The following is a 23,957-nucleotide window of genomic DNA, read 5'->3' as shown; positions in this document are numbered from 1 at the left end:
TATTTTCTGTGATCGGGGAGGCCTATCCCAATTTCCAAGCCTTCGTTATTTTATCTGTCCAAACAGTAAAAGAAAATAAAAAAATAAAAAAATAAAAAAGAAAAAGAAAAAGGAAAAGAGAAGAATAGAAAGAGAAAAGCTTCCGCTTTCTTTCCAGCCATGGATTCTACTCCTCTTTCAAAAAGCTCCTCCTTTCTTCCATTTCTAGGTTTTCAATCGAAAAACCCTAGCTTTAAATCTCTTTCCCTTTCTCACTCCCATCATTCCTCCAACCAGACTTCTTTTGATTTCGGCCGATTTTCATATTCTCCTTCAATCTACCTTCCAATTCGTGGGCACGAACTCCAGCTGTTTGATGAATTGCTTCAATGGTCATATTCGAAATTTCTCTTAACCGTGATCGGACTTCGAGTTTGGTTCGTGTTTTTCCAAACTGCATGATGTTTTTTGTTTTACATTTTGAAAGAATTATGATCTGGAATTTGGAGAATTGAACTTCTGCTCTGTCTTTTTTCAAAATCGAAATTAGTTTTTTTAGTGAATTGGTGATTTGAGGATTACTGGGGCACATCAATTCAAAGAGCTTTATTTGAATTTAATTGGAAACATGGGTTTGGAAAGTTGGAATTTGGATGAAATTGATAAAAATAGTGTCTCAAAAGTAGTTAATTTTTCTGTATTGAATGTAATTCATCTGAATTACGATTATGGAACTACGTCATCTGAAAATTGCTCTGTCATTTGTTTAAAATCGAAGGATTTTGATGAATTGGGGATGTGGATTTTGGAATTCTATTTGTTTAAGAATGGTTTTCTTTGAAGAGAAAATGTTGGTTTGTAAAATTGAATTGCATGCCTTTTGCTGCATTGTTTTGGAATTAATTCATGCTGTGAGGATCAGTTTTGAACGTATTAGGTTTTCTGTTCTGGCTTTAGTATGATCATACGCATGTATAGGTGGTGATTCATACTTGTTTCGGATTTCTATTCTTTATGTACTACTGCAGTCTTTCACTATTCTAAATAAGAATCATCCTGCCCATGAACTCAATTTCAATATTCTTTTTAAGGCATCTTTGGATAGTTTGCAAAATGCTCGCAGAAGCACCACATTCCCCCAAAATCGGTGGACATGTTTATCTCAACTATGATTTGAGGCATAAATCAAGGCAAAAATTCTATCAAACACCTGGACTCTTTCATTTTTATTTCCACCCAAGTGCATGGCATGTTGGATACAATTTGTGATCTAACATCAATTTGGAAAACATTCATGCACTATCTTTGGATGGCGCTATGGAAATGAGTTGTGATTGTCAGTTCAATAATGGGGAAATGGCCGAACTGCAATTAGCTTCCTCAGTATTCAACACACATATTTAGGGACTAATATCTAAATTACAGTTACGTTACTTTAAAGTTGGACTTGAAAGGGATGCAAATGAAATTTGAGATCTACTTCCGCATTATGAATACTAAGAAAGGCAATCATAGTTTGGTAGTTCCTCTTCCTTGAACTAATTATTGCAGTTCAATTCAATGATGCATCCAAAACACATCCTTAATGTCAATATTCAAGTCCACTCCAAAATTGCTTCTCTGGTGCATTTTCTTCATTTATTTATTTATTTGACCAAAAGTCCTTCACATGAAGGGTTACATTCAGTTTCATGGGATTCACATCCATGCTGGTTGAAATAATAATGCATGTTTAGTAGGTATGTGATTTTAATTAAACAAAAGATCCAAATATTAAACAAAAAAACTAGGTATGTAATTTCACCTACTGCTAGTTTTGAAGCAGCCCCGTCATAAGAAGTCAATTGTTGTCTAAACCAGTAATACCTAATAAGCCGAAATGAATATCTTCGAATATGCTTGGTTATTGATTCTTGAACATAATGGAAGAATTTTGTTTTGGTTTCGAGAAGTGGGCGCATTGAAAAGTTTGTTTTCAATTTCTATTGTTTTCTTATTGAAGGATACCATGATTTGAACTCTTTGTGTTGGTTTTACAGGTTACCAGCTGGGACTTGGTTGTGCTTATGTCAGAATGAACAATTCAGATTGTCATTGGAGAACACATAAATGTATTAAACAAGGCAAATAGAGTTTTTGGAAAGTCTCATCCAAGTCCATGGGAGGCATATTACATCTTTTTGACTTCAATCAAGCTAGCACATCCCGGAAATTGTTGACACACAAGAGGCATGCTGGTGGTGAGGATTTTAACTATTCATAAATAACAATGAAGCTATCAAGGGCCAAACAGTGTTCTATACCTGTAACTAAATAATGGTTGAAGTATTGATCTCATGAATTTGAATAGACTGGGTTGTGTTTGGGGATGCGTGTGAATGGGCATTCCCAATATATACTGTACCTGTACCGACATAGCTTTGAAAGGCACCCTGTTTGGAAAATGCTCAAGTCACTTTTTTGCATTGGGGGGGGGGGGGGGGGATTTTCTCCATCGAACTGGGCATGAACTGGCTAGTGAGTTCATTTCTTGTAGTACAAGAACAGGCAGAATGACCATTCTGCTCAATGGGGGCTTGGTAATTCCAAATGCACCCTTAGCCAACTGCTTAGAAAGAAAGAAAAACAATCTGATGAAATTGAGATCATGCTGCTATGCTGACTCCATAATACAAGGCTTCTTTTCCACTCTTTATTTGCTTTTTGAGCATTTCCTCTTCTTAAAATAAAAATGTTATGCTACTGTCTCAACATTTATGCAGGCCTGGAAGCTCCACGAAATAGCTTGGAGCTGCCTATAGAGACATTGCAGAGCTATCACACCATTCACGAAAACATACCGGTATAACTTGCTGTTTCTTATGTTGTCAGAGTAAAGCCTTACTTCTTTTATAGTTAAACAGGAATCGCCTTTTCAGGTTGCTTGAGAGTTATAAAATGATAGATGATTTTGTTAATCGAGTGCACTTGCAGATAACATGATTCTGTTTTAGCTAGTTTTCTTCAGCTTCCTAAATGAATGTTATTGATAAGATCTTACATAAGGTCCCTATACCTTTATGGAAATGTTACATCTGAAACGTTCTATGCTGCATGCTTTTGATACACAAAAACTTAGAAATAAAGATCTGAGCTGATTCAACTTCAGAACAATTTTGTTTCAACTGGATAGGACTGAAACTGTAATCATGTGAAGTCCCATTCGCTAAATGCTATTGACTTTTCTGACCTATCTCAAAAAAGAAAACCACTCAAAATTTTGTATCTTTGATAACTATTTTAAATTGAACTATCGGGAACAGCCAGGTGTCATTACTCAATAGGTCATCTGAGGATATTAATTCAGTTAGACCATTCTCATCAATCTGTTAAAACTCATAGTAACACTTTCTGATATTCATAGGTCAGAGAAGTATGCATCCAATTCCAATTCGATTAGGTTATCTTTTCTTGTTTTATTGGGAGCTACAATTTCAAAGTGTTTTCGAGTTTCAATATGACTGGCACCCACTTCTTGAGTATCCTTCTCTTTTTTGCTGGATGGACCTTCATGAATGTCTTATGGATTTCTCTAACTAGTAATAAATATGGACTGATACAATCTCACTAAACACGGGGGTATTCTTCCCTTCTTCTGCAAAGGTTTCACTTATCTCACTATATACATGTAAATTTTCCCATGTTTTACACTGATTCATTTCTTGGCCATAAGCCAATACTGACAATTTTTCTTATTTGCTTTGGATTTTCAGTATTCATATCAAGTGAAGCAGCATTCATCTAAAAACAAGTTTTATCCAAGTGGAATCCCCATGAAAAAGTTGATTGACGAGGAGGTGTCCAAACAAACCGATAGCAGGCGCAATGTCCCCAGCGTTGTTGCCCGTCTGATGGGGGTGGATACGTTACCGTCAGATGTAAAACCAGTGGTCTATGCAAAGGAAAAAAAGAACGAAAATGCAAGGAACAAACAGGCTGAAAATGGTTCAGCTCACTTTAGTCCACTCATCTCAAAACCTGCCAAGCAATCAAAACAAGATTTTCTACTCCCCAGCAACAAACAGGTTCCTGAAAAATTCAATGACCGCCTTAAGTTCACAAGACCACAGCATCGGGAACATCCCCAAGAGGAGCAACTACAGAAATTCAAGAAGGAATTTGAAGCATGGCAAGCATCCAAGGTCTGGGAACATTCAAGGAGTGTTGAACTGGGAAATAATCCTAGAAAATGGAAATATAACCAAACCCTCGCACAAGAAAGTCTCAACAAGGAAAAGATGGTGCGACATGCAGATGCTAAGAGAAACCCAGCAGATGGAAAGCCGATAGAACCCATGGATTATACTTCGCCAACTACATCAAAAACAAGCACAGAACAACTAGGTGGTTTACGAAATCACAGATATAAGAGTAAGGAAGTCATGACTTTAAGGAACAGGAGCAAAAGTTGTGACTTTGAGGAGTTCCCCAAAATGAATTGTGATGAGAAATTTGGAAGATCCTCCATACCCACGAGGATAGTGATCTTGAAGCCTGGTCCTGAAAGGACCGACGATCCCGAAGAGTCCTGGGTCGGCTCATCAGAGATAGTTGAAGAGGAAGGTAGTATTGAAGATTTTCTTGAGGAGGTGAAGGAAAAACTCAGATTGGAAATAGAAGGGAACATTAGGAAGGATACAACAGTAGGAGGGATGAGAATCGAGACTCCTTCCAGGGAAAGGCCAACAGACCCAAAAGAAATCGCTCGACATATAGCAAAACAAGTCAGAGAAAGTGTTACTAGGGACCTTGGGATGAATTTGCTGCGGTCGGAATCCACCAGATCATATCGCAGTGAAGTTCAACTCAATGGGCCAGGCTCCCCTGAGTTCATTGACAAAGATACAAGGAAATTCTTATCAGAACGGCTTAGGAACATCCTAAGAGATGAAGGGGATGTGGACATTCCCATGGTTATCAGTGGCAGCTTGAAAAATCCTGCATTAGACAGGGAAGGAGGAAGACTTAGATCAATGGCTTATGCTGCTCAGACTGGGAAAAAGACGAGCTACTGGGGAAACATGAGAGACGAGCCTGGAACAACAAAAACCAGATCTTTCAGACATGAGAAGAAGAATGATCATGCATTCAATACTGGAGAAGTATCCCCAAGGAACCTTATCAGATCTTTGTCAGCTCCAGTGTCAGGGACATCCTTTGGGAAGCTTCTACTAGAGGAGCCACACGTTTTAACGGGAGCCCACATCAGAAGGAAGCATGAAGCTGCAGAAAATGTTTCAGTGGAAGTGAGAAAAACCAGGAAAGACAGGTTTAGTTTCAGAGGGAAAGTTTCCAGTTTGAGATATAGTTTAACTCTCAGGGGCAGATTATTCGGCAAGAAGATTCCATTGGTGGAGGAATCAGGAGCAAACGAATCTGATTTTGTGAAGGCTTTCATGACTGCACCATCAGTTCTGATGAATTTGGGTGCTGTTCAGGCAAGAATTATAGTTAACTTCATGTCTTCTATTTTACATTTGAATATTTATAGCAATAGGACTTTATTGCTTTTGTTTTTATCTTTAATTTATGTATTTTGTCTCGTCATTGTGCTGAGCAGTTTGCCTCGCAACTGGCTCTCCATGACCCTACTTTGCTTATTTGCCTTTGGAGGCAGGCATATAATGGTTTGGCTGGGGGTCCATACTGGGTGGACCATGCTGGCATGTGAGTGGTATCAATGTGAACCTCTACCATAGCCAGTTCCAATAGTCCAGCTAAAAGAGGAAAGTTGATGTCTGGTGGGCGGCCAATCGTAAAATTTTTGCCAACCTACCATTTCAAAGCCAGCCCCAAAAAATTACTGGGAGAAAGGCTAAGATGATGATGACAATGATGTATTTTGTCTACTCTGGCTTCAGGAGAACTCAACTGAGGTGCCACCCAGCCCTGCGTCATTGTGTAGCAGCCCACATGAGGAGTATGCTATGCAGGGAGAGCAACGATGCCCAGTCTCCGCATTGGATGTACCTTTTGTTGAAGATAACCCTGTTCCACAGATCTTCAGAGAGATCAACTCTAACCTTCAAGGTAATAAAAATATTTTTTTCATCCATTTGTAACTTTATATGGGCTTTGAGTCTTTGATCATTGCACTGGGTGAACAACCCATGTTCCCATACAAGCTACCACTTGTGCCAATATGGCACACATGTGGAACCTCTGAGCTGTCTGTCAGGTGGACACCACTATAGACAGCCCTAGCTCAATAATCAGGTTTCTCCACTCATCAAGTGGGTTAATATACACAGCAAGTGTGTGCGTGAAATCAACGTAGCCTTTTCTTTAGCCAGACATTTTCTTTTGTACATTGTAGTTGTTGGAAATGGGCTAGTAGGTGGGTCCCACAAGTTTTTCCTCGAAATATCTCTAGGTGAATATAATTTTTTCCACCTTTTCTTGAATTTCTAATCTGAATTCAATGATTTTGATGAGGCAGAGGGTTTGAATGTAATAGGGATAAGCCCTATCATATTCGAACTTCAAGTGTCCCACGGGGTTTTCTTGGGATATATTAAAGTGTAGATGATAGGTGGTCCATCAGATCAACGGTTAGATTGAGTTTTGAGCAAGGGTGTACTGAATAGGGTGCGTGCATGACTACCGAAACCTTTTTAGGTTTAGAAAACTGTAGGATGTTAAGTATTCCTCCTGGTGGCTTGGGATCTTTAGAACTTGGTCCAGGTGTGGCTTGATGTGGAAAGTAACCCAATGGATTTGTCGGGGATTGTTCGTATATCACAGTCGTTGTGAAATTTTCAGGCAAGCTATCTAACAGATATGATGCGAAATCCGATGGACTGTGGATCCTGTGAGTCAGGTTCTAAAATTGAAGGTGTACGTCTTAATTGGGTCAACCAAGCATTGTCTGAAATTTCATCAGGATCGGGTTCCTAGAAATAGGTTTTCTAAGGTCCAATGTGGGTATGCACACATATACACCATGGAAAACTTGAGATGATCAATGGCGCATAAGTAATAGTTGGAATTTGATTTTGATGGTGTAAAACACTCCTAAGTGTATCAGGATCATGATGTAAAGTCTAAATTCATTTATGATCGGATCTTAACAGCTAAGATGAACTATTTATCTATTTAAAGGTGATGTGAGAGTCTAGATTGAAATTGAATGGTTGGATGGCTTAATCAATCCATAAAGAGTCTTCGCAATGGTTTGGATTGATGGTAAATCGAGTTTATAATGATACATAGGCTTGGGATGCGTAGAAGTGAGTATATATACATGTATATGTAAGCAAGGTTCTTAGATCGAGATTCCAATGGTAGGTTAAGCTTATATTAGGGTGACAAGCAAGATGAACAGGTCAGAATTTTGATTAGAGGTGTGTATGAGTGGATAGGAAGATCTTGTGGTTAGTTTAGTATGATTTGGTGGTCCAAAATCGAAGTGGATGAATCGGATATATTAATCTAGTGGTGATGAGTTATTTAAATGGTTGGTTTGTTGAATGATCGAGTGTATGATAGTATGTGAGGGTCCAAAGTGTATTACAGTATGTATGTGCGAGTAAGTACGTGTACATGCACGTTTATCTAAGCATCTCTTATAAAAAATTCTAAGTGTTAAATTACACACGTGTACATGTCGAAAAACACTCGTGTACCTACTCGTGTGTAAAATTCTTCAGGATGTTACAATGTCGCCATTGACAGCCGAGGCTAATTTTGCTTACGCCCTCCCTATCCTCCTCCTCCTTCCCTCCTTCCTTTCTTTAGTGTAAAAGTAGTCGACGACCATGGGTAGTGGAGGCAGTAGCAGCACCTGCAATCACCGCCTCTAGTAGCCTTGTCAATCGCCACGTCGATTGTGTCTATTGCCACAGGCATACACCCAAATAATTTTTTTGATGGAGTTTTGGAGATTTTTCTTGAAACCCTAATGAAGAAGAAGATGAGCAGGAAAGGGGAGTGGGCCTAGATGGAGGTTAAGTGTGCCTACTCTTTATGGGCCAAATTGGAAAGTTTTTCCCCTCTCTTTTGAGCTTAAATTGTTGTAATCTATGGTCCCCACTCTATGAAATCCATAGACATGATCAATTATTGTTTATGCATTGTCCAGGGTTTTTTTAATTTAATGTGGACCCAAATAAGAGGCTTGTGCCCCATCTACCTTCTTTATAGTTTTTTAATGGTTTTTGAGGTATCATTAATTCTCTAATATTTTTCTAAGATGTAAGGACCATCACACACTATGCATGGGCATCCAGACAATGCATGTGGGCACCACATTTGAGTGTAAAGAGTAATGGGCCCGACTGTAAGCTGAAGTTACCTCTTAAGTCAAGACCGTGTATCAAGATTATGGCCTTAATTGGCCATTTATGGGCTGATCTAGACCTTATCTTAAGAAATAACTAAGGATTTTTTGGTGAGATCTTTTCAATGGCGCGACCCTTTTTCATGATTAATGTTTCGGATATCTTTTATCGATGATGATCAATGTATGGATTAAATTGTAAGAGCTTGAAATGATAAAATTTTGGATTCCTTGGATTATTACTATTGTGATCATATCCTATTACTATCAGTGGGCCCCACATCTTTCCAAGATGACTAAAATGTGTGACCCAATGTGATCTAATGCTTTTACTTTTATGATTTCACATGTGTGTATCTTTGTGTAATCCCTTTATCACATTGATTATAGACTTGATGATGGTCGGATCCTTGATCAATGATGATGGTCAGATCCCTGATCAACGTTGATGATCGACAACAATGGTTAGATCCCTGATCAATGCTTATGATCTAATCCCTAATCACCATTGGTGATGTTTGGATCCCTTGTCAACATTGATTATCGATGGCGATGGTCAAATCCCCAATCAATGCTAATGATTGACAATGATGATCAAATCCATAATCCATTCTGATAATTAACCTTGATAATTGACAATGATGATCGAATCCCTGATCAACGTTGATGATCGTTGGCAGTGGTCGTATCTCTGATCAACGATAATCTCTGATCAACACTGATGATTGATGATGATAATCCGGGTTCTTATTCAACGCCGATGATGATTAGATCCCTGATTAATGTTGATGATTGATGATGATGGTCGGATCCCTGATCGACGCCGATGATCAGATCCATAATCAACTTTGATAATTGACCCTGATAATAATGGTAATGGTTGGATCCATGATCAATGGTGATGATCATGGATGCAGAGATGATTAACTGTAATTATCGGCTAATTGATTACATGTGCATTATTATTCATGGATTCTTTTGTTGGTTCAATTATATTTGTTATAAGTGTACAACTAGATGCAATTAAATCTTACCTCTTTATTTGTTATGAATCCTTACCTTTAATGCCAAATGTGATCATTCTTTAAGGTTGTGCACAACCTGAGTGGGAACTTGTCTCTACCACCAAAGTGATGATTGCACCCATGATGAAGGGTTGCATATTTTATACAAATAATTGTTGCAATGCATCATGTTCATTTAATTTTTGAAAACTTGCTTACTTTGCACCACCGACTCTGGGTATGTGGAGGGTTGCATAAGATGAGTAAATTACTTTTGTAACAAGGTAATTTGCATAACAGGGAAAACACTAATATTAAGTGCCAATACACAACATTAACTATGAAGATTGGTCTTTTGCCGTTGAGAATCCTCTTAGATAAGGATGACTTAATGTACACTCCGGAATTGGTTGTAGAAGAGCCTAACTTACAACGCAACTCGGTTGTTGCTAGGGTTGTTTTAGCTATTACCTAAAATGATGGATGAACAATTGTTCAGCTTGTAACATTTTGTTGAGTGTCATGCACAAAGAGCTCGTACCCACGTATGAGGTGCATGAGATCGCTAAAGTGTGTGGGATACATTGGCTGAAGCATACACACAAATGCATGGATTATGGCAATGGAAATGGAGTTTGAGTATAGGATGTCTATCGAATGCACCATCAAGGATCCTATCCATAAGATGGAGTAGGCAATAAGCGACCTTCCGAACAATGGGTGTACCTTGATGGAAAATCAAAATATTATTGCAATGTACCATTCCTTTCTGAGTCTAGGGCCCCCATTAAGAAGATCTCACATCATAATGATTCAGTCACTACGTTCAGAGACTTTTGTAGTCACTTGGTATGGTTGATTGAAAGGAATGTTGTTCATTAAGAGAAGTAAAGGCCCTTACGACTGAAACTCGCAAGCAGAACGCTCATATAAGGTTAGACATTACAAGAAATCCAAGTAGGATGCATAGCATATAGACACTAAATCCCGAGAAGTGTAAAGGCAGAGAACAATAGAAAACATGTGGTGTCATTTGTTTTGTTTATGGAGAACCTAGTCATTATGCGTGCCAGTGCTCTGAGAGCAAAATGGTAATTCCCCCATCACAATTTGCCTTGTTCATGACCTTTTCTGAGATCTCTGAGATTTCAAATCTTCAGAATAAATCTTAAACTTAGGCTCAACTAAGCATTTGTCTTGAAATTGCAAAGGATTCAAGGAGTTTCAACCCGTGGCTGTGAGTAGCTGCTTTGTGTATGTTGGAACAATGATGCTGAAGACGTGCTTGAAGTTGGTGTTTATCACCTATTGAAGTGCCTCAAGCAAACATTGATCCTTCATATCACTCTTTGAGCAAAGGTCATAAGCTGGCACTTAGTTTCTTGAGAAACGTTTTTCTATTATTTGCTTTTCTTAGACTAGAGTATCTATAAGACTTAAGTACCTCATTTGTGAATGAGAAAACTAGATTTCAGATTTGTAGATTTTGAAGGGTTTTTATACATCTTTTAAATATTACAACTGATACTTGTATTCTAAGTCTACTAAAAGAAATTTAAGGTTAGCCTAAATTGGCAAGAACCAACGTGATTAACCTATGATTGGTTATGGGATTCTTGATGAAAGTGGGCTTATCATTTTATGAGAAATTTGTCTAGAAAAGCAATTAAAGAATCATTTCCCAAAGTGGTTCAGGGACCCAATGCATGCTGTAGGTTATGTAGACCATGGAGGATGGATCTCAATAGGTGACCTTCATCGAAGATAAATACCCTAGCTGAAAGAGATAAAAAGTTACAGTAGAACTTCTAATAGCCTCCAACAATCTCAAGGAAGTGGGAGCCAGCCTCTAACAATGATGGGACTACTATAGTTCATTAAGATAGTGGGAGTGTTCCTCTTGAAGTTTCTGAATTATGTTGAAAAGGGATAAAATCCTGAAGGTGCTCTTTTACATAGAGGTCGATAATGATGAACTTGGATCTTTTCAAGATAAATTGTTGTCCTAGATTCGACTGATTAAGTAACTGTAATAGATGAGGAAATTGATGCCCTAAAGAAAATAAAGTCTAGGAACTTGTACATACGTTGTCCAATCATCGAGCGAAGAGAAAGGCAATTGATATAATGGACAAATATAAGGAACACCTGGTAGCCAGAGGTTTCCCACAAATCGAAGGCATTAACTATGAGTAGATCTTTTTGCCTGATGTGAAGTTCTCCTTGATTCGCATAATATTGTCCAATATCGAAAATTTTAAGAACTGTATCAGATGAATCTGTAGACTGCATGCCTAAATGGTGGTCCATATAAGGAAGAATCACATGCAATAGCCCTTAGATTAGATATGTAAAAACCGAAACTGTGTGGATGAATAATTTGCAGGCTATAGTGGTCTCTCGGTACATGAGGTTCCACATGGCCATCACCATCTTCAAATGCATGTGTGACGAAGATTATTGTGTATAGAAAAGTGGTCATGTAGATTTCTCTTGATGTAGTTTCCTGTATGAAGATTGCATCTTTTTAATTGGTAATAATATGGGGTTATTGATGGCAATGTTATTCTACGTGTGAATGTCATTAGGAATTGATCTAAGATGTTCTCAAGAATGACCAAGAATGATTCAAGATGTAAAACTCCAAACCTATTGAAATCCCATGGAGTATATTACCAATTTGGATAAGAAGTCATATTCCCATACTAATGTTGAGAAATCGGTGATGTCCCCTATGCCTCATGTAATTACAATAGGTGACCCTACATACGCTATGCTGTACTCTAGGCCTACTTATGTAGTTGGCGCAGGCAATGTTTGAAATATTGGTATCACATTATGTATCTCACTCTTGGGATACGGATATGTATCAATGATCACATGGGATATATCGGTTGTATCGTGTAATGTATCGTTGTGGATGGAAACATGGGGAAATTGGTCGATTTTTTTCAATTGAACTTTAATGATTGTTAAAAAGAAAGACATCAATACACACTTATAAATCAAAACATTACAAAAAACAAGTGCACATAATAGGTTTTCTTTATATGCGTTCCTAATCTATGCATTGTCTAACTGAATTGATGCAAATATATTCGAAGTCTATTTATATAATTTATAAATGTAAGAAGACATGTAGAAACACAAGCAATACATTCAAAAGCAAAAGAAGAATCACTAGATCATGTTACATACATTTTTGATTTTATGTTTGTACACAAACATTGCAACCGATTTGTGAGAAATTGAGAAATTTTGATTTTTTAAAATTTTCCGCAACTCAGCCCATCTCCTCCAAATCTCGAAATTGAAGCTACCAATCCATTATTTTTCATGCAAAACATGAAAAATCAGGGTTTTGTAACAATTTGACACTGATTTAACATGATTTACAAAAAAAAAAAAGGTTCAAAAATCGAAAATGCTCACCGGATTGAACATGTTGGATATATCCCACTACTTGTGCATTTCGTGTCGCATAGGTAGGATACAAGATATGTTGTGGGATATACCGGACGATATTGGCGATACTTAAAACAATGGGTGCATGCACTAAATACTAGAATAACCCAGGATAGTCTCATTGTCAAGTCGTTGTTGAACCTATATTGTGTTATCTCAGGAGTACTTGAGTATACACATGATATGTCATAATTGGTTGAGTGTTTGGATCTAACATGTTCTTAAGGAATCTCTGTTTATCAAGTGATTACAAGTATGTTTTTGCTAAGGATAAATAACACCTCTGCCATTGATATGTCAAAGGATCTCGAACACCATAAGAAATTTCAACATATTAATTGTAAATATCTCTACGAATGGGATCGAATAAAATGTAAGCAAGCAATCCTTTATTACATCCTTGACAAAGAGATGTTGGCAGATCTCCTGACGAAACCCATTCCTAGAGATCTTTTTTAGGATTTCGTCAAGAAGAAGAGATTGAGAAGGGCTTGAGTTTTATAGTTTTGTTTTTTGTTTTTTTTTTTTTGTTTTTCCCTTCTATTGGTGATGTAATGGTTATCTATTTAAGTTCATGACACACTTTTCTCATGTGTTGTGCACATTCATTAGTAGTATGTAAATCAACAGCGTTAGTCCTATGGTCACGAGTTTAGGTGATCCCCTTTGGAGGATGAGGATACCAAATGTGAGATATCATATCTGCCTTCAGTCCCAAAAATTGAAGATGAGACTTAGCAAAGTCAAAATCTTGTAATCACATTCCATTGTATAACTCCTCGATGAATGTTATGGCCTAATATTAAAGCTAGGTCGTGAAGGAATGGATGAGTCATACCTCACATATGATGACCTGCATATAGTAAACCTGACATATGTCAAGTATTGTTTACTTTACAGCAAATTGTGGCAACATTTGAGTAGCCAGTCCCATAGGTGTTTTCTTCTTCTTCTTCCTCTTCTTCTTCTTCTCGTACTATTGCGGCTGCGGCTGCAGCCCTGCTGCGGCTACGGCTGCGGCCCGGACCTCCTCCTCCTTCTCTCTCTCTCTCTCTCTCTCTCTCTCTCTCTCTCTCTCTCTCTTCTTTCCCTCTTTTCCTCTTTTTTCTTTTCTCTTCTTTCCCTTTTTTTTCTTTTCGGTTTCCCTCTCGCTCCCTTTTTTTAAAATTTGCAGGTGAACCACGCAGTTTAGGTACAGTGTCATCTCTAAGACAAGAGTCGAACTCCTCGAGCTTCAGTTGTATCGAGCAGTCTCGAATGGAGTATTCAAAGTTTCATGGGCTCCACTAGTGTGAATGTATTTATTATATCTACCACGTTCATCTATTTTAAGATATCATTTTAGTGGCACTACCAAAAATTGAATTATATCCAAAGATCTACCACACATATTAGGATGTTTATCCATGTCACCACACATAGGGCACTGTATATATTTTATCATGTGTCCATCTCATTTGCATCAATTAGTTACCTGAGTGGGCCCACCATGATGTAATATATTAGTAATATCCTAATGTCAGTGACACACTAGAAGGTTTTTATTGCCACTTCATTTCTTAGGTCGGGATCCTTGATAAAATTATAATTGCCAAATGTGGGCAAGGTGGATAAGCACCATTCAGTCAAACGGGTGGGGCCTATAAAAATTGCGTGTCTACCTTAACAATTTCTTACGAGTCCACTGCTAATTGGCCTTAATATTTCACAGCTAATTATTAAAATTGGGCAATTCTAACACACAGATCATGATCGTAATTGGGCTGACGTAGCACATATATCAATAGTTATAACTGGGCTGATTTAGGGTGAAAGTTAAGGGTGATACTTGTTTCATGATTCACTATCCAATAAATGTCCACCAATTCATAAGTAGGATAATGGCAATAAATTGCATGAATTTGAGGCTGATTTGGAGCATAGATTAGTCTTCCAAGTTAGCCCCAAATTGGCAACGCCATCTACTTGAATTTAAATTCGTTTTTTAAAAAGAACTATTGGGAGAAATGATATCAAGTTGTTAAGTATATAAATTAGATATTTCGAAAATTAAATATATGAATTTTGTAGTCAAATTCAGGTTACATGGTTTAAAAATTAATCAGACAATCCTATACAACTTCTCACTAAAGAGTGGACCGTTACACCACCATAAACATGTTCCAATTTATAAATGAATGCATATTTGGAATGCTTAGAATATTCCGGATTTAATCCATATTTTTTTGGCAAAATTTTTTTTTTGTGCCGTTACGCCCCCGTATCCGTATCGGTTTTGGAGGACACCGTTACGCCAACCGATACCGATATGGGACACCTTGGTCTTACCTCACGTATGATGACCTGCATATAGTAAACCTGACATATGCCAAGTATTGTTTACTTTACAGCAAATTGTGGCAACATTTGAGTAGCCAGTCCCATAGGTGTTTTTTGTGTCCTTAGCTACCCTCGTGTAAGAGGATAAGATTGAATGCTGCCACTTTAGTGTACGTTGACAAAGGTACCGAGATTGGGAGTGACTTGGTCAATAGCTTGATTGATTCCACATTACAAATCTGTGTGGGGAAGATCCCGTGAAAGCTACATCAAGTTTTTAAAACTATTAATGCGCACTTGGAGACTTATGTGCCGACAATATTGAGCTTTGATAGATCTTGCAAATAACATTCTTTCGAATTGTGTATATATTATACTATTATTTTAAAAGGGGTTGAAACATATGCTTGCAAAAGACTGAGTTTTTCTAAATAAACTCGATAAGTTGGATAAATGCATACATTGATCGAGTTCTCCAGATCAAGAGTCAACTCTATTCAATGTGGTCATGCAGACTAAGATACGCCTAACAAAATTTGGGTTATTGAATGTTAGTCAAGTGGTCACTTAGTACCGAAGCACTCGTGAAATGACAACAATGTTTCAGTTGGTCCCATGTCTCTAATTCTTTTGGTTTTGGTTGTTATGACTTATGAGATGAGTTAGATGGACAATCTACATTGTACCCCTACCACAACGTAATTGTGTGGGAGATGTTGGATATGGGCTAGTGGGGCCCATTTGTAGGTGACCATTAGTGGGTGGGTCCCACAAATTTTCTTGGAATATATCCGAGTGAATATCCATTTTTCTACTTTCTCTCGAAGTGTCAATTTGAATTCAAATTCAAATGAAGAGGATTGTGATAGGGTAGAAAGTTCGGATTTGATAGGGATAATCCCCATCGTATCCAAACTTCTAATCCTCTAGGCTCTTACCTTTATAAAAAGAGAGCATTCCCTCAGTGAAAGCATATATCCGAGTAAATTGCCAGAGAGAAAATCAAGAGGAACGAGGAGGGAATTACTCTCGCATTGGTTATAGACAAGTTAACGAGGCATTTGTAAGAAGAGATTCCATGGTGTATATTGTTTCCAGATGGCATAGTTTTGATTGACAATATGAGAGAGGGCATAAACACAAAGCTGGATTTATGGAGGGATGCTTTAGAATCTAAAGGATTTAAAATTAGTCAGAGACTAAAACTAAGTGTATGGAGTGCAAGTGATAATAGGAGTGAAAATGAGGAATTGGTTAAAATTGTTGATCGAGAAGTTTCCCAAAATGACTACTTTTGATACCTCGGGTCAATAATTCATGAGAGTGGAGATACCGAAAGTACGTTGCTTACAGAATTCAAGCTGAGTGGAAGAAATGGAGATGTGCCTTTGGAATTTTATGTGATCGTCGTGTACCACTCAAATTGAAAGATAAATTTTATAGGATAGCTATAAGACTAGCCATGCTTTATGAGGCATAATGTTGGGTAGTTAATGAACAACATGTTCAGAGGATGTGTTGCTGAAATGAGGATGTTGAAATGGATGATTAGCAAGACGAGGAAGGATAGAATTAGAAATGAATGAATTCAAGGAAACTTAGTTGTACCAATAGGTAATAAGATGAGGGAAAGTAGAATTAGATAATTGGTCATGTGCAACGAAGACCAAGAACTACGCTAGTTAGAATGAGTGAGTTGGTACAAGTTGAGGGCTCTAAAAGGGCAGGGGGAAGGCCCAAAAGGATGTGGATGGAGGTAGTAAGAAAGGACTTGATTACTTATGGTGTAACTGAAGGTCTGGCCCTTGATAGAGTAGAATGGTGGAACATGGTTTATCTAGCTGGCTTTAATTAATTGGGATAAGGCTTAGATGATGGTGAATAAGGAGAGAATATTTGATTGTCCATTAGGCTACCTCTAGATGATCTAAACTATTGATATTGTCTAGTGGTCATCTTAGCCATGGATTTGGGGGTTGGTTAGCTTCTTTCCACTCCCCTAGTAGTTAGGCAGATTGCTAGACGGGGGTCATCCATTCTAATTTTTATAAAGGCCCCTAGAATTGTGTAGATACTATCGGATCCAATGGGCCCACCCATCCGGGCCTTAGCTTACTTAAAGAGTGGTACTGTACGCATGTTGGAACAAGTGGCTGCATGTATGGGGCTGAGCTATACATGCATGCACGCATGTATATATGTATGTTTATGAGGAAAGTTGACCACATCAAGTTTAAATGAGTTTCAAGATCACAACTATTCAACCATTGATTATGGTTGTAAGGGTGGAGAAGCCCTCCTGGTAGTGCGCAACATCTGATTGGTTGTCAGTTGTTGGTTCCCCACCTGACAACTCTCCAATCAAAGATTGGACACTTGTGATGTCTACCAATATCAAATTTACTCCAAAATTCTTATTGTCTAGATTTTCTAGATGATTCCTATACTGCATGTGATGTAGGATGATATTAGAAGATATTGTGCAAATATTATGATGCAGGACAATTAACCACATGCTCTAAAAGCTCAAACTGTTAGAGTATGACGAATTAATCCCTTTATCTCATAGCCCAGGCCCCACATCTCATGGGTTAGGACCTCGGCCGAACCCCTTTTGTGAGCCCCAAATCACATGGGCCACCCACCCTAAGTGTGTCCCTGCATCCCACGGGCTACCCCACTAGAGCCCGGTGTGAAACGCGCATCAATCACCTCTGATAAGGAGTCTCGAACACAAGACCTCCCCCGTGGGCCCCAAATCGCATGGATTACCCACCCCGAGTGTGTCCTTGCATCCCACAGGTGACTCTACTTGAGCCCAGTGTGAAAATGCCCCTACATTAATCACCTCCGGTGAAAGTATGACGAATTAATCCCTTTATCTCATAGCCCAGGCCCCACATCTCATGGGTTAGGACCTCGGCCAAACCCCCTTCGTGGGCCCCAAATCACATGGGCCGCCCACCTCGAGTGTGTCCCTGCATCCCACGGGCTACCCCACTCAAGCCCGGTGTGAAATGTGCGTTAATCATCCCTGGTAAGGAGTCTCGAACACGAGACCTCCCCCGTGGGCCCCAAATCGCATGGGTCACCCACCCCGAGTGTGCCCTTGCATCCCACAGGCGACCCTACTTGAGCTCAGTGTGAAAATGCCCCTGCAGTATATTACTTCATAGCTCATATGGGTAAAATATAGAAGAAAGAAAGAAAGACAGAAAATAAAATCCAAAAAGGTTATTGTAAATTGAAGCTATCTATACCATATTTATAATGCAAGTTGGTTTTGGACATTTTTGCTCCCGCAATTAGTTTTTAGAGGGCACCTAACACTGAATATTCCTAGGACATGGAAAGATCTTCTAAAAGAAAGTTAAGGGTATGTCAGGAATCTGAAAATATGGCTGTTGTCCAACCAGCAACTCAGATTTTACCTCAAAATGCACTTCAGTATCTTAAATGTTACCTGCAAATCGAGGAGATGGCATATTGATAATCCAGAAATGAGAAAAAGGAAAAATTAAGGTTTTCTCTAAATATTAAATGTATTTATGCTTTAATGCAAATGGGTATTATATCTAGCGTTTTTTTTTTTTACCCCCACACGGGCACTCGAATCCATGACCTCGGTGTTGAAATGCACTCTGTCTACCACTAAGCCATGTGTTGGCAGCTGATATCTAGGATGTAATGTTAGCAATTCACAGCAAATATAGTGACTGCTTATAACCCATGTCTTCATAAGAGGATTGACCACCTACTACTTGTACGCTACCGCCCACTTTTTATGCCTCCAGAACTTCTTTTTCGAACTTTTCCCTTGAAATTGTCATATATTTCAAGGGAAAAACTTATCTAAAATAGGTTTGAATATCAAGCTACAACTGGTTACAGGCGACCAGTTCTCTTTTCATAGTGGCAAATTATATGCTTGCACGTAACCGAATCTTTACTGTATTGTTGACCAAAAACGTCAAGTTCCCTATTTGTTCCAAATAGGGAACTTCCCTATTGGGAACTTAGTTTATAGATGTGGGGTCCTTGGTTGGCCTATCCAAGCCATTGATTTGACAACCCCCATCATGGATGACCATTTCCCCCAAAATCTCCCAAATTGGAAGATCGTAGCCATTTGAATATTTGGTCTTTCCTCCATTGAATGTTGTTTGTTTGTGCATTTCTTTTTAGCGATGTATTTGCATGCCAAAAAGGGGAAAGGTTAAGAGTTGACCAATTGAGAGGATATTCTAGGAATGGTCCATCCATGATGAGGGCCGTCCGATCAATGGCTTGGATAGACCAACCATGGGCCCCACATCTGCAAACTAACTTCCAAACAGGGAAGTTCCTATTCGGAATGGAAAGGGAAATGGGCCTCCCTTAGTTTATACATTTCATCTCTTTAATAAATGTGACTTGTATCTCTACTACATATAACAAGAGTAGCACAGGCGACGTTTGCAAGCATGTAGTTTTTCAGGTTGCTGAAACTATGCATTATTGAAGTATGTGGAAGGGTTTTAAACCAAAATAGAGCGATTCAGGTAACTTACAAGGTGAAGCCTCCTCGGTAGATTCACGAGTTTCAATACAGAGGTCATGGGTTCGAGTACCCACTGTGGTGTGTGGGTGTGTGTAAAAACAAAAAAAGGTGAAGCCTCCAAGGTAAGCAAGACTTCCCATTGGGAGGTTAGCTACCATACATAGTGTTATAGCCATTGGGTAATGTTCGGTGATCCAAACTGTTGTTCTGACGAGCAGCTGATGGTGGCTGCCTGGAAATATCTTTGAGATCGGAAGATCCTAAAATTTCAATCAATGACCCACAAACTAATCGTTAAAGATGTCCATATTCAAAAGAAAAGAGTTAAATGAATAAACGGTTCAAATATTCTGACCTGAGTTTTTCTTTTGGATATCCTCCATCCATGGTGAGGCCCATCGTATAAACAATTTGGATTATCGAACATGAACCAAGATTCAACGTGTACAGTCCCAACATATTGTATAGCAATACATTGGGTAGCAAACCTCCCACATCAAAGAGACCAGCATTTTAAATTAATGGGATTTCCCTACTTGTCCTAGGTCTGGAGATTTCGCTTGAGCAGAATTTTTGAGCAAATGCAAAGCAACCTGTCCGAATCTATGTTACCTAAAAAATGAAACCTCCCAAAATTTCCGTTCCAGATTGAGCAATCCAGATTATGGGTCATTTGTGATCAGTTCACTATTTTTAGCGACCTGAAATTATGGCTCTATATTCTACTATTGATTAAGTTAATGCAATTTTTTATTTACAATATGAGTACATTTATAAAACTCATATATAAATTGCACTATGTGCACTTATACAAAACTATGTTGCATACACAGTGTATCTATTGGAGTTACAAACATGATACTACCCCTAGTGTTCCATGTATTGGAGGAGGTAGCATACCATGTACCCGTTCCTGTACCATGTACCCAAACAATTCATGATCCAGGCAACCTTGGTCTGGATTTCCAAGAATATCTGCATCATGGTTTGACATATTGTCTGAAACTGGTATCTATCGCCCCATATGTACTGTTATCATACATGAACAATGGGGCTGTGTCAGCCTGAAACAGCCCAAAAACCATGATCTGCTTGCAACATGGCCACAATAACGATATTTTAGGGGACCAATATGGTACACCAAAACCAATTTGCAAACCATGATCTGCTTGTGACATGACTGCAAAAACCGTATTCTAGAGGACCGAACTGTTCTCAACGAGTATATCTCGCTCTCCCTCCTAAACATAACTTACCCTTTTTTCTTGTCCTTCTATACAAACTGATGGGTATGGCATGAGTTGAAACTCATTTTCTATTTTACTAGTTATCTATCGAAATTTCCTAATTCAATCAAGTAGCTAAGATACTCACAAAAGCACCTCATTTCAATCTATATAAAAGAACTAGAGCAGAAACCTTGTCAACGAGTGAAATGATAAATTTCTGCCCTTTTATCTCTAAATTCCCTTCTGAGTGACTAATGTTTGTACAGGTTGATACTAGGACCATGTATTTGACACTTTCTTCTGTTCATTACTTCACAGAGCTGAAGAAACAGTTAAATGACCTTCAGTCGGATGCACCCCAAGAAGCAGCGATCGAAGAGGATCCTTTGGAGGTTGAAGTAGTAGGTTTAGAGTGCCAAGCACAAGTTTATATAAGAGATATCCTCGTTGTTTCCGGCTTGTATGATGGTTCATCTACACTAGCAGAGCCAATTGATTGCTGTGTGTTTGAGGAAGTAGAAGCAGCTTACAAGAGACGTGGCAAGGAGGGTGAAGGGGCTGCCAAAGGCAATGATGAGAGCAAGGTGGGCCACAAAGTGTTATTTGATTTGTTAAATGAAGTAATATCAACTATACTAGCATCTCCTGTAAGCAAGTCTAGATTCATGAGAGGAGTCCTGGGCTCAACCATGGCGATGCCACTTGGGAAGAAATTGTTGGATGATGTATGGAGGATGATGCACGTTTATATATATACTTTGGAGAATCGATGTCAATCACTTGATGACATGGCTGCCGACGACATGGCACGGGTGCCTTGGTTAGGTACGATGCATTATGAAGTCGATGCAATTGGAAGAGAGTTGGAGTGGATGATTGTGGGGGAGTTAGTTGATGAAGTTTTGAGAGAGATGTGTCATTAATAATTCAGTGGCGTGTATTAGTTTTGTGCAAGGGTGATTATTGTTTGGCAGCAGTTTGAGGAACATTATGATGGATGGATGCAGATGCTGATGAGCGATGTAGATTTCGAGGTTGGTGTTTATAAGGAACGTTGAATGATGTACAGGAATGCCACCATCGATTCATCACATTGATGTAGATGGATGTCCCTAGGGAGATGATAGCCACTGAAATTTGCTTGGGGGAAATGTACATTCATGGTTGCTCATGTTCTTGTTCATCGATGCAAGTGTTTATTGGGAAGGCGTGTGGATGTGCAGCTGTTATGCATGGATGCCGATGATGATGGATCATGGGTCATGAATCCGCTTGGGGCGCACATAAGTGCAAGTGTTTATTGGGAAGGCGTGTGGATGTGCAGCGATGTAGATTTGTGATAATTTGATTTGGCTTTCAATTGGGCCATGAAATCCTAACTGTTTTGTGCTAACTTGCTAAGAGACATGCGATGCATAGTATGTATCTGGGGCAGATTTATCAATCTAGTAATTTGTAGATTATGCGTCCAAGCGCTCCCTGATATGACATTTTTGTCAAGTTGCATGTGTTGAGATTTCGGCACAAAGTTACTGTGTATGCCATTGTTATTCTAAGGGAATTCATTTTGTGCAAGTTGTGAATAACACTCATCCAGAATATCACTGTATGGGACCCACATGGATGGGTGGTTGGATGATTGTCAATGGGGGACAGTCCAAAAGCAATGCTAACAGGAGATCTTAGTCGGCGACGTATGCTGGACTGTATTTACTTCCACTGCTATTAAATGCAACGAAACGTGTGGTCAAGATCACTTGGGGTGATTTTGGACTATGGCTCATCCATGTAGAGTCCAGTAAGTGGACTGTTTGGATCATATGATCATTGACCCATGTGAGCCCCATCTAGTGACAAATGCTGGACAATTATAAGCTGCAACAAATGAAATTGAGTCGAAGATCGTCTGTTTAGACCAAAAGTGACCACAATTACAGGTAATTTTAGAAGTAAGTTCGGGTTGGTTTGACCCGTTTGCTCAGGAATCAACCATCCAAACAGTTGTACTGCAAGCATGTATATCATGTGATGTGTCATTATATTAGGTTGGACCATTTAATCTGGTGGTTGGACCGATATGGACCGAACCCCATCTGGTTTTTGAAAGATTGTTTAGAAATGTCATTTGAAAGGATGTCATCGAGCTAGACCTGGGCCAGGTCAGGTTAAACCCATGGCTGGACTCAAAATAAAAGTTCTGAGCCAACCCAGACATGAACCCAAAACAGACGTCACTTTCCAGACCTGAGCTGTCTTGTTGAACCCAGCAGTTAAATGATTTTTACGGTCTAGGATTGAACCTGTTGGATCAATGATCTTGATCTGAGGCAGGCCCAATTACCAACGGTTCAAAAGTCCAGACCTGACCTGATAGGAAATAATTCAACGGTTAAGAAAACTTTATCCTTTAAAAAATAATAATTTTGAGTTAGCATTTGTTTCATATACTGTGGCCCACCTAACTAGTGGGCCAACCTGATTCTTAGGCTATAGGATCTAGATAGTGGTGTCTTTCTGATGAATGGATTGGATCTAGTACTAATATGCCATGATGGGAGAAGTGGGGCATGTACATGACCTGCCTTCGAATTAGAATAGCTAAAGCTAACTGGCTCGAGTCGGCACTCAGCTGAGTCAACTCGACTCGACAAGATTTCAACCTGAGTCACTAGAAAACTCACTTGAATCTACCAGCGGCGATTTGAACTGAGTCACTCACCTAGTTAACCTTCACTCAGATAGAGGGCCTTTGTTTGATTTCTGTTATTTTATAAAATCAAGTGCAGTGATTTTAATATCTACTACCAAAAACATTTTTTAAAACCATGAGATGAGTTCTTAGGTGAGTGGTCCTGATCTTTCAATGGGCCACATGAAAATCATAGACATCGAATGATCCTGACCATCCAATTGGCCGCTCTTCATTGGAGCAATGGTCATCTATCCATGTTGAAATCCACATCTAAGGATTAGAAATGTCACATCGTTTAGAACCATCCAACGGTTGGTTCCACCTAATGGCCGTTCTTGGTTGTACCGTGCAGCCACGTGTATGACACTTGGCTTCAACGGACAAAAGTCAACTTGATGGTCAAACCGGTACG

At 38.9% G+C, this 23,957-nt stretch overlaps 1 protein-coding gene across 2 annotated transcripts; it reads left to right on the top strand.

Moving 5' to 3' along the window:
* Positions 1-87: 87 nt before the first annotated feature.
* On the top strand, positions 88-22,036 carry LOC131237005 (uncharacterized). Of its 2 annotated transcripts, none has more exons than XM_058234610.1 (6): positions 88-416; positions 2,019-2,219; positions 2,742-2,821; positions 3,732-5,456; positions 5,880-6,048; positions 21,172-22,036. In XM_058234610.1, the coding sequence occupies exons 2-6, from the start codon at positions 2,138-2,140 to the stop codon at positions 21,774-21,776; spliced, it is 2,661 nt and encodes an 886-aa protein (XP_058090593.1). In that variant the 5' UTR covers positions 88-416; positions 2,019-2,137; the 3' UTR covers positions 21,777-22,036. The 2 variants fall into 2 exon arrangements, with proteins under 2 accessions (XP_058090593.1, XP_058090594.1); XM_058234611.1 differs by having other exon boundaries at positions 95-208.
* Positions 22,037-23,957: the final 1,921 nt, after the last annotated feature.

Source organism: Magnolia sinica, chromosome 2, assembly GCF_029962835.1.
Source record: "Magnolia sinica isolate HGM2019 chromosome 2, MsV1, whole genome shotgun sequence".
Classification (NCBI taxonomy): domain Eukaryota; kingdom Viridiplantae; phylum Streptophyta; class Magnoliopsida; order Magnoliales; family Magnoliaceae; genus Magnolia; species Magnolia sinica.
The sequence above is the reverse complement of the archived record's forward strand: the minus strand, read 5'-3'. Positions and strand labels throughout refer to the sequence as shown.

Excerpts from the sequence above, each read along its gene's own strand:
- LOC131237005 (XM_058234610.1), top strand. The coding sequence starts at position 2,138 with ATGGGAGGCATATTACATCTTTTTGACTTCAATCAAGCTAGCACATCC. Across the intron at positions 2,220-2,741 it reads ACACAAGAGGCATGCTGGTG|GCCTGGAAGCTCCACGAAAT; the intron begins GTGAGGATTTTA and ends ACATTTATGCAG. Across the intron at positions 5,457-5,879 it reads TGAATTTGGGTGCTGTTCAG|GAGAACTCAACTGAGGTGCC; the intron begins GCAAGAATTATA and ends CTCTGGCTTCAG.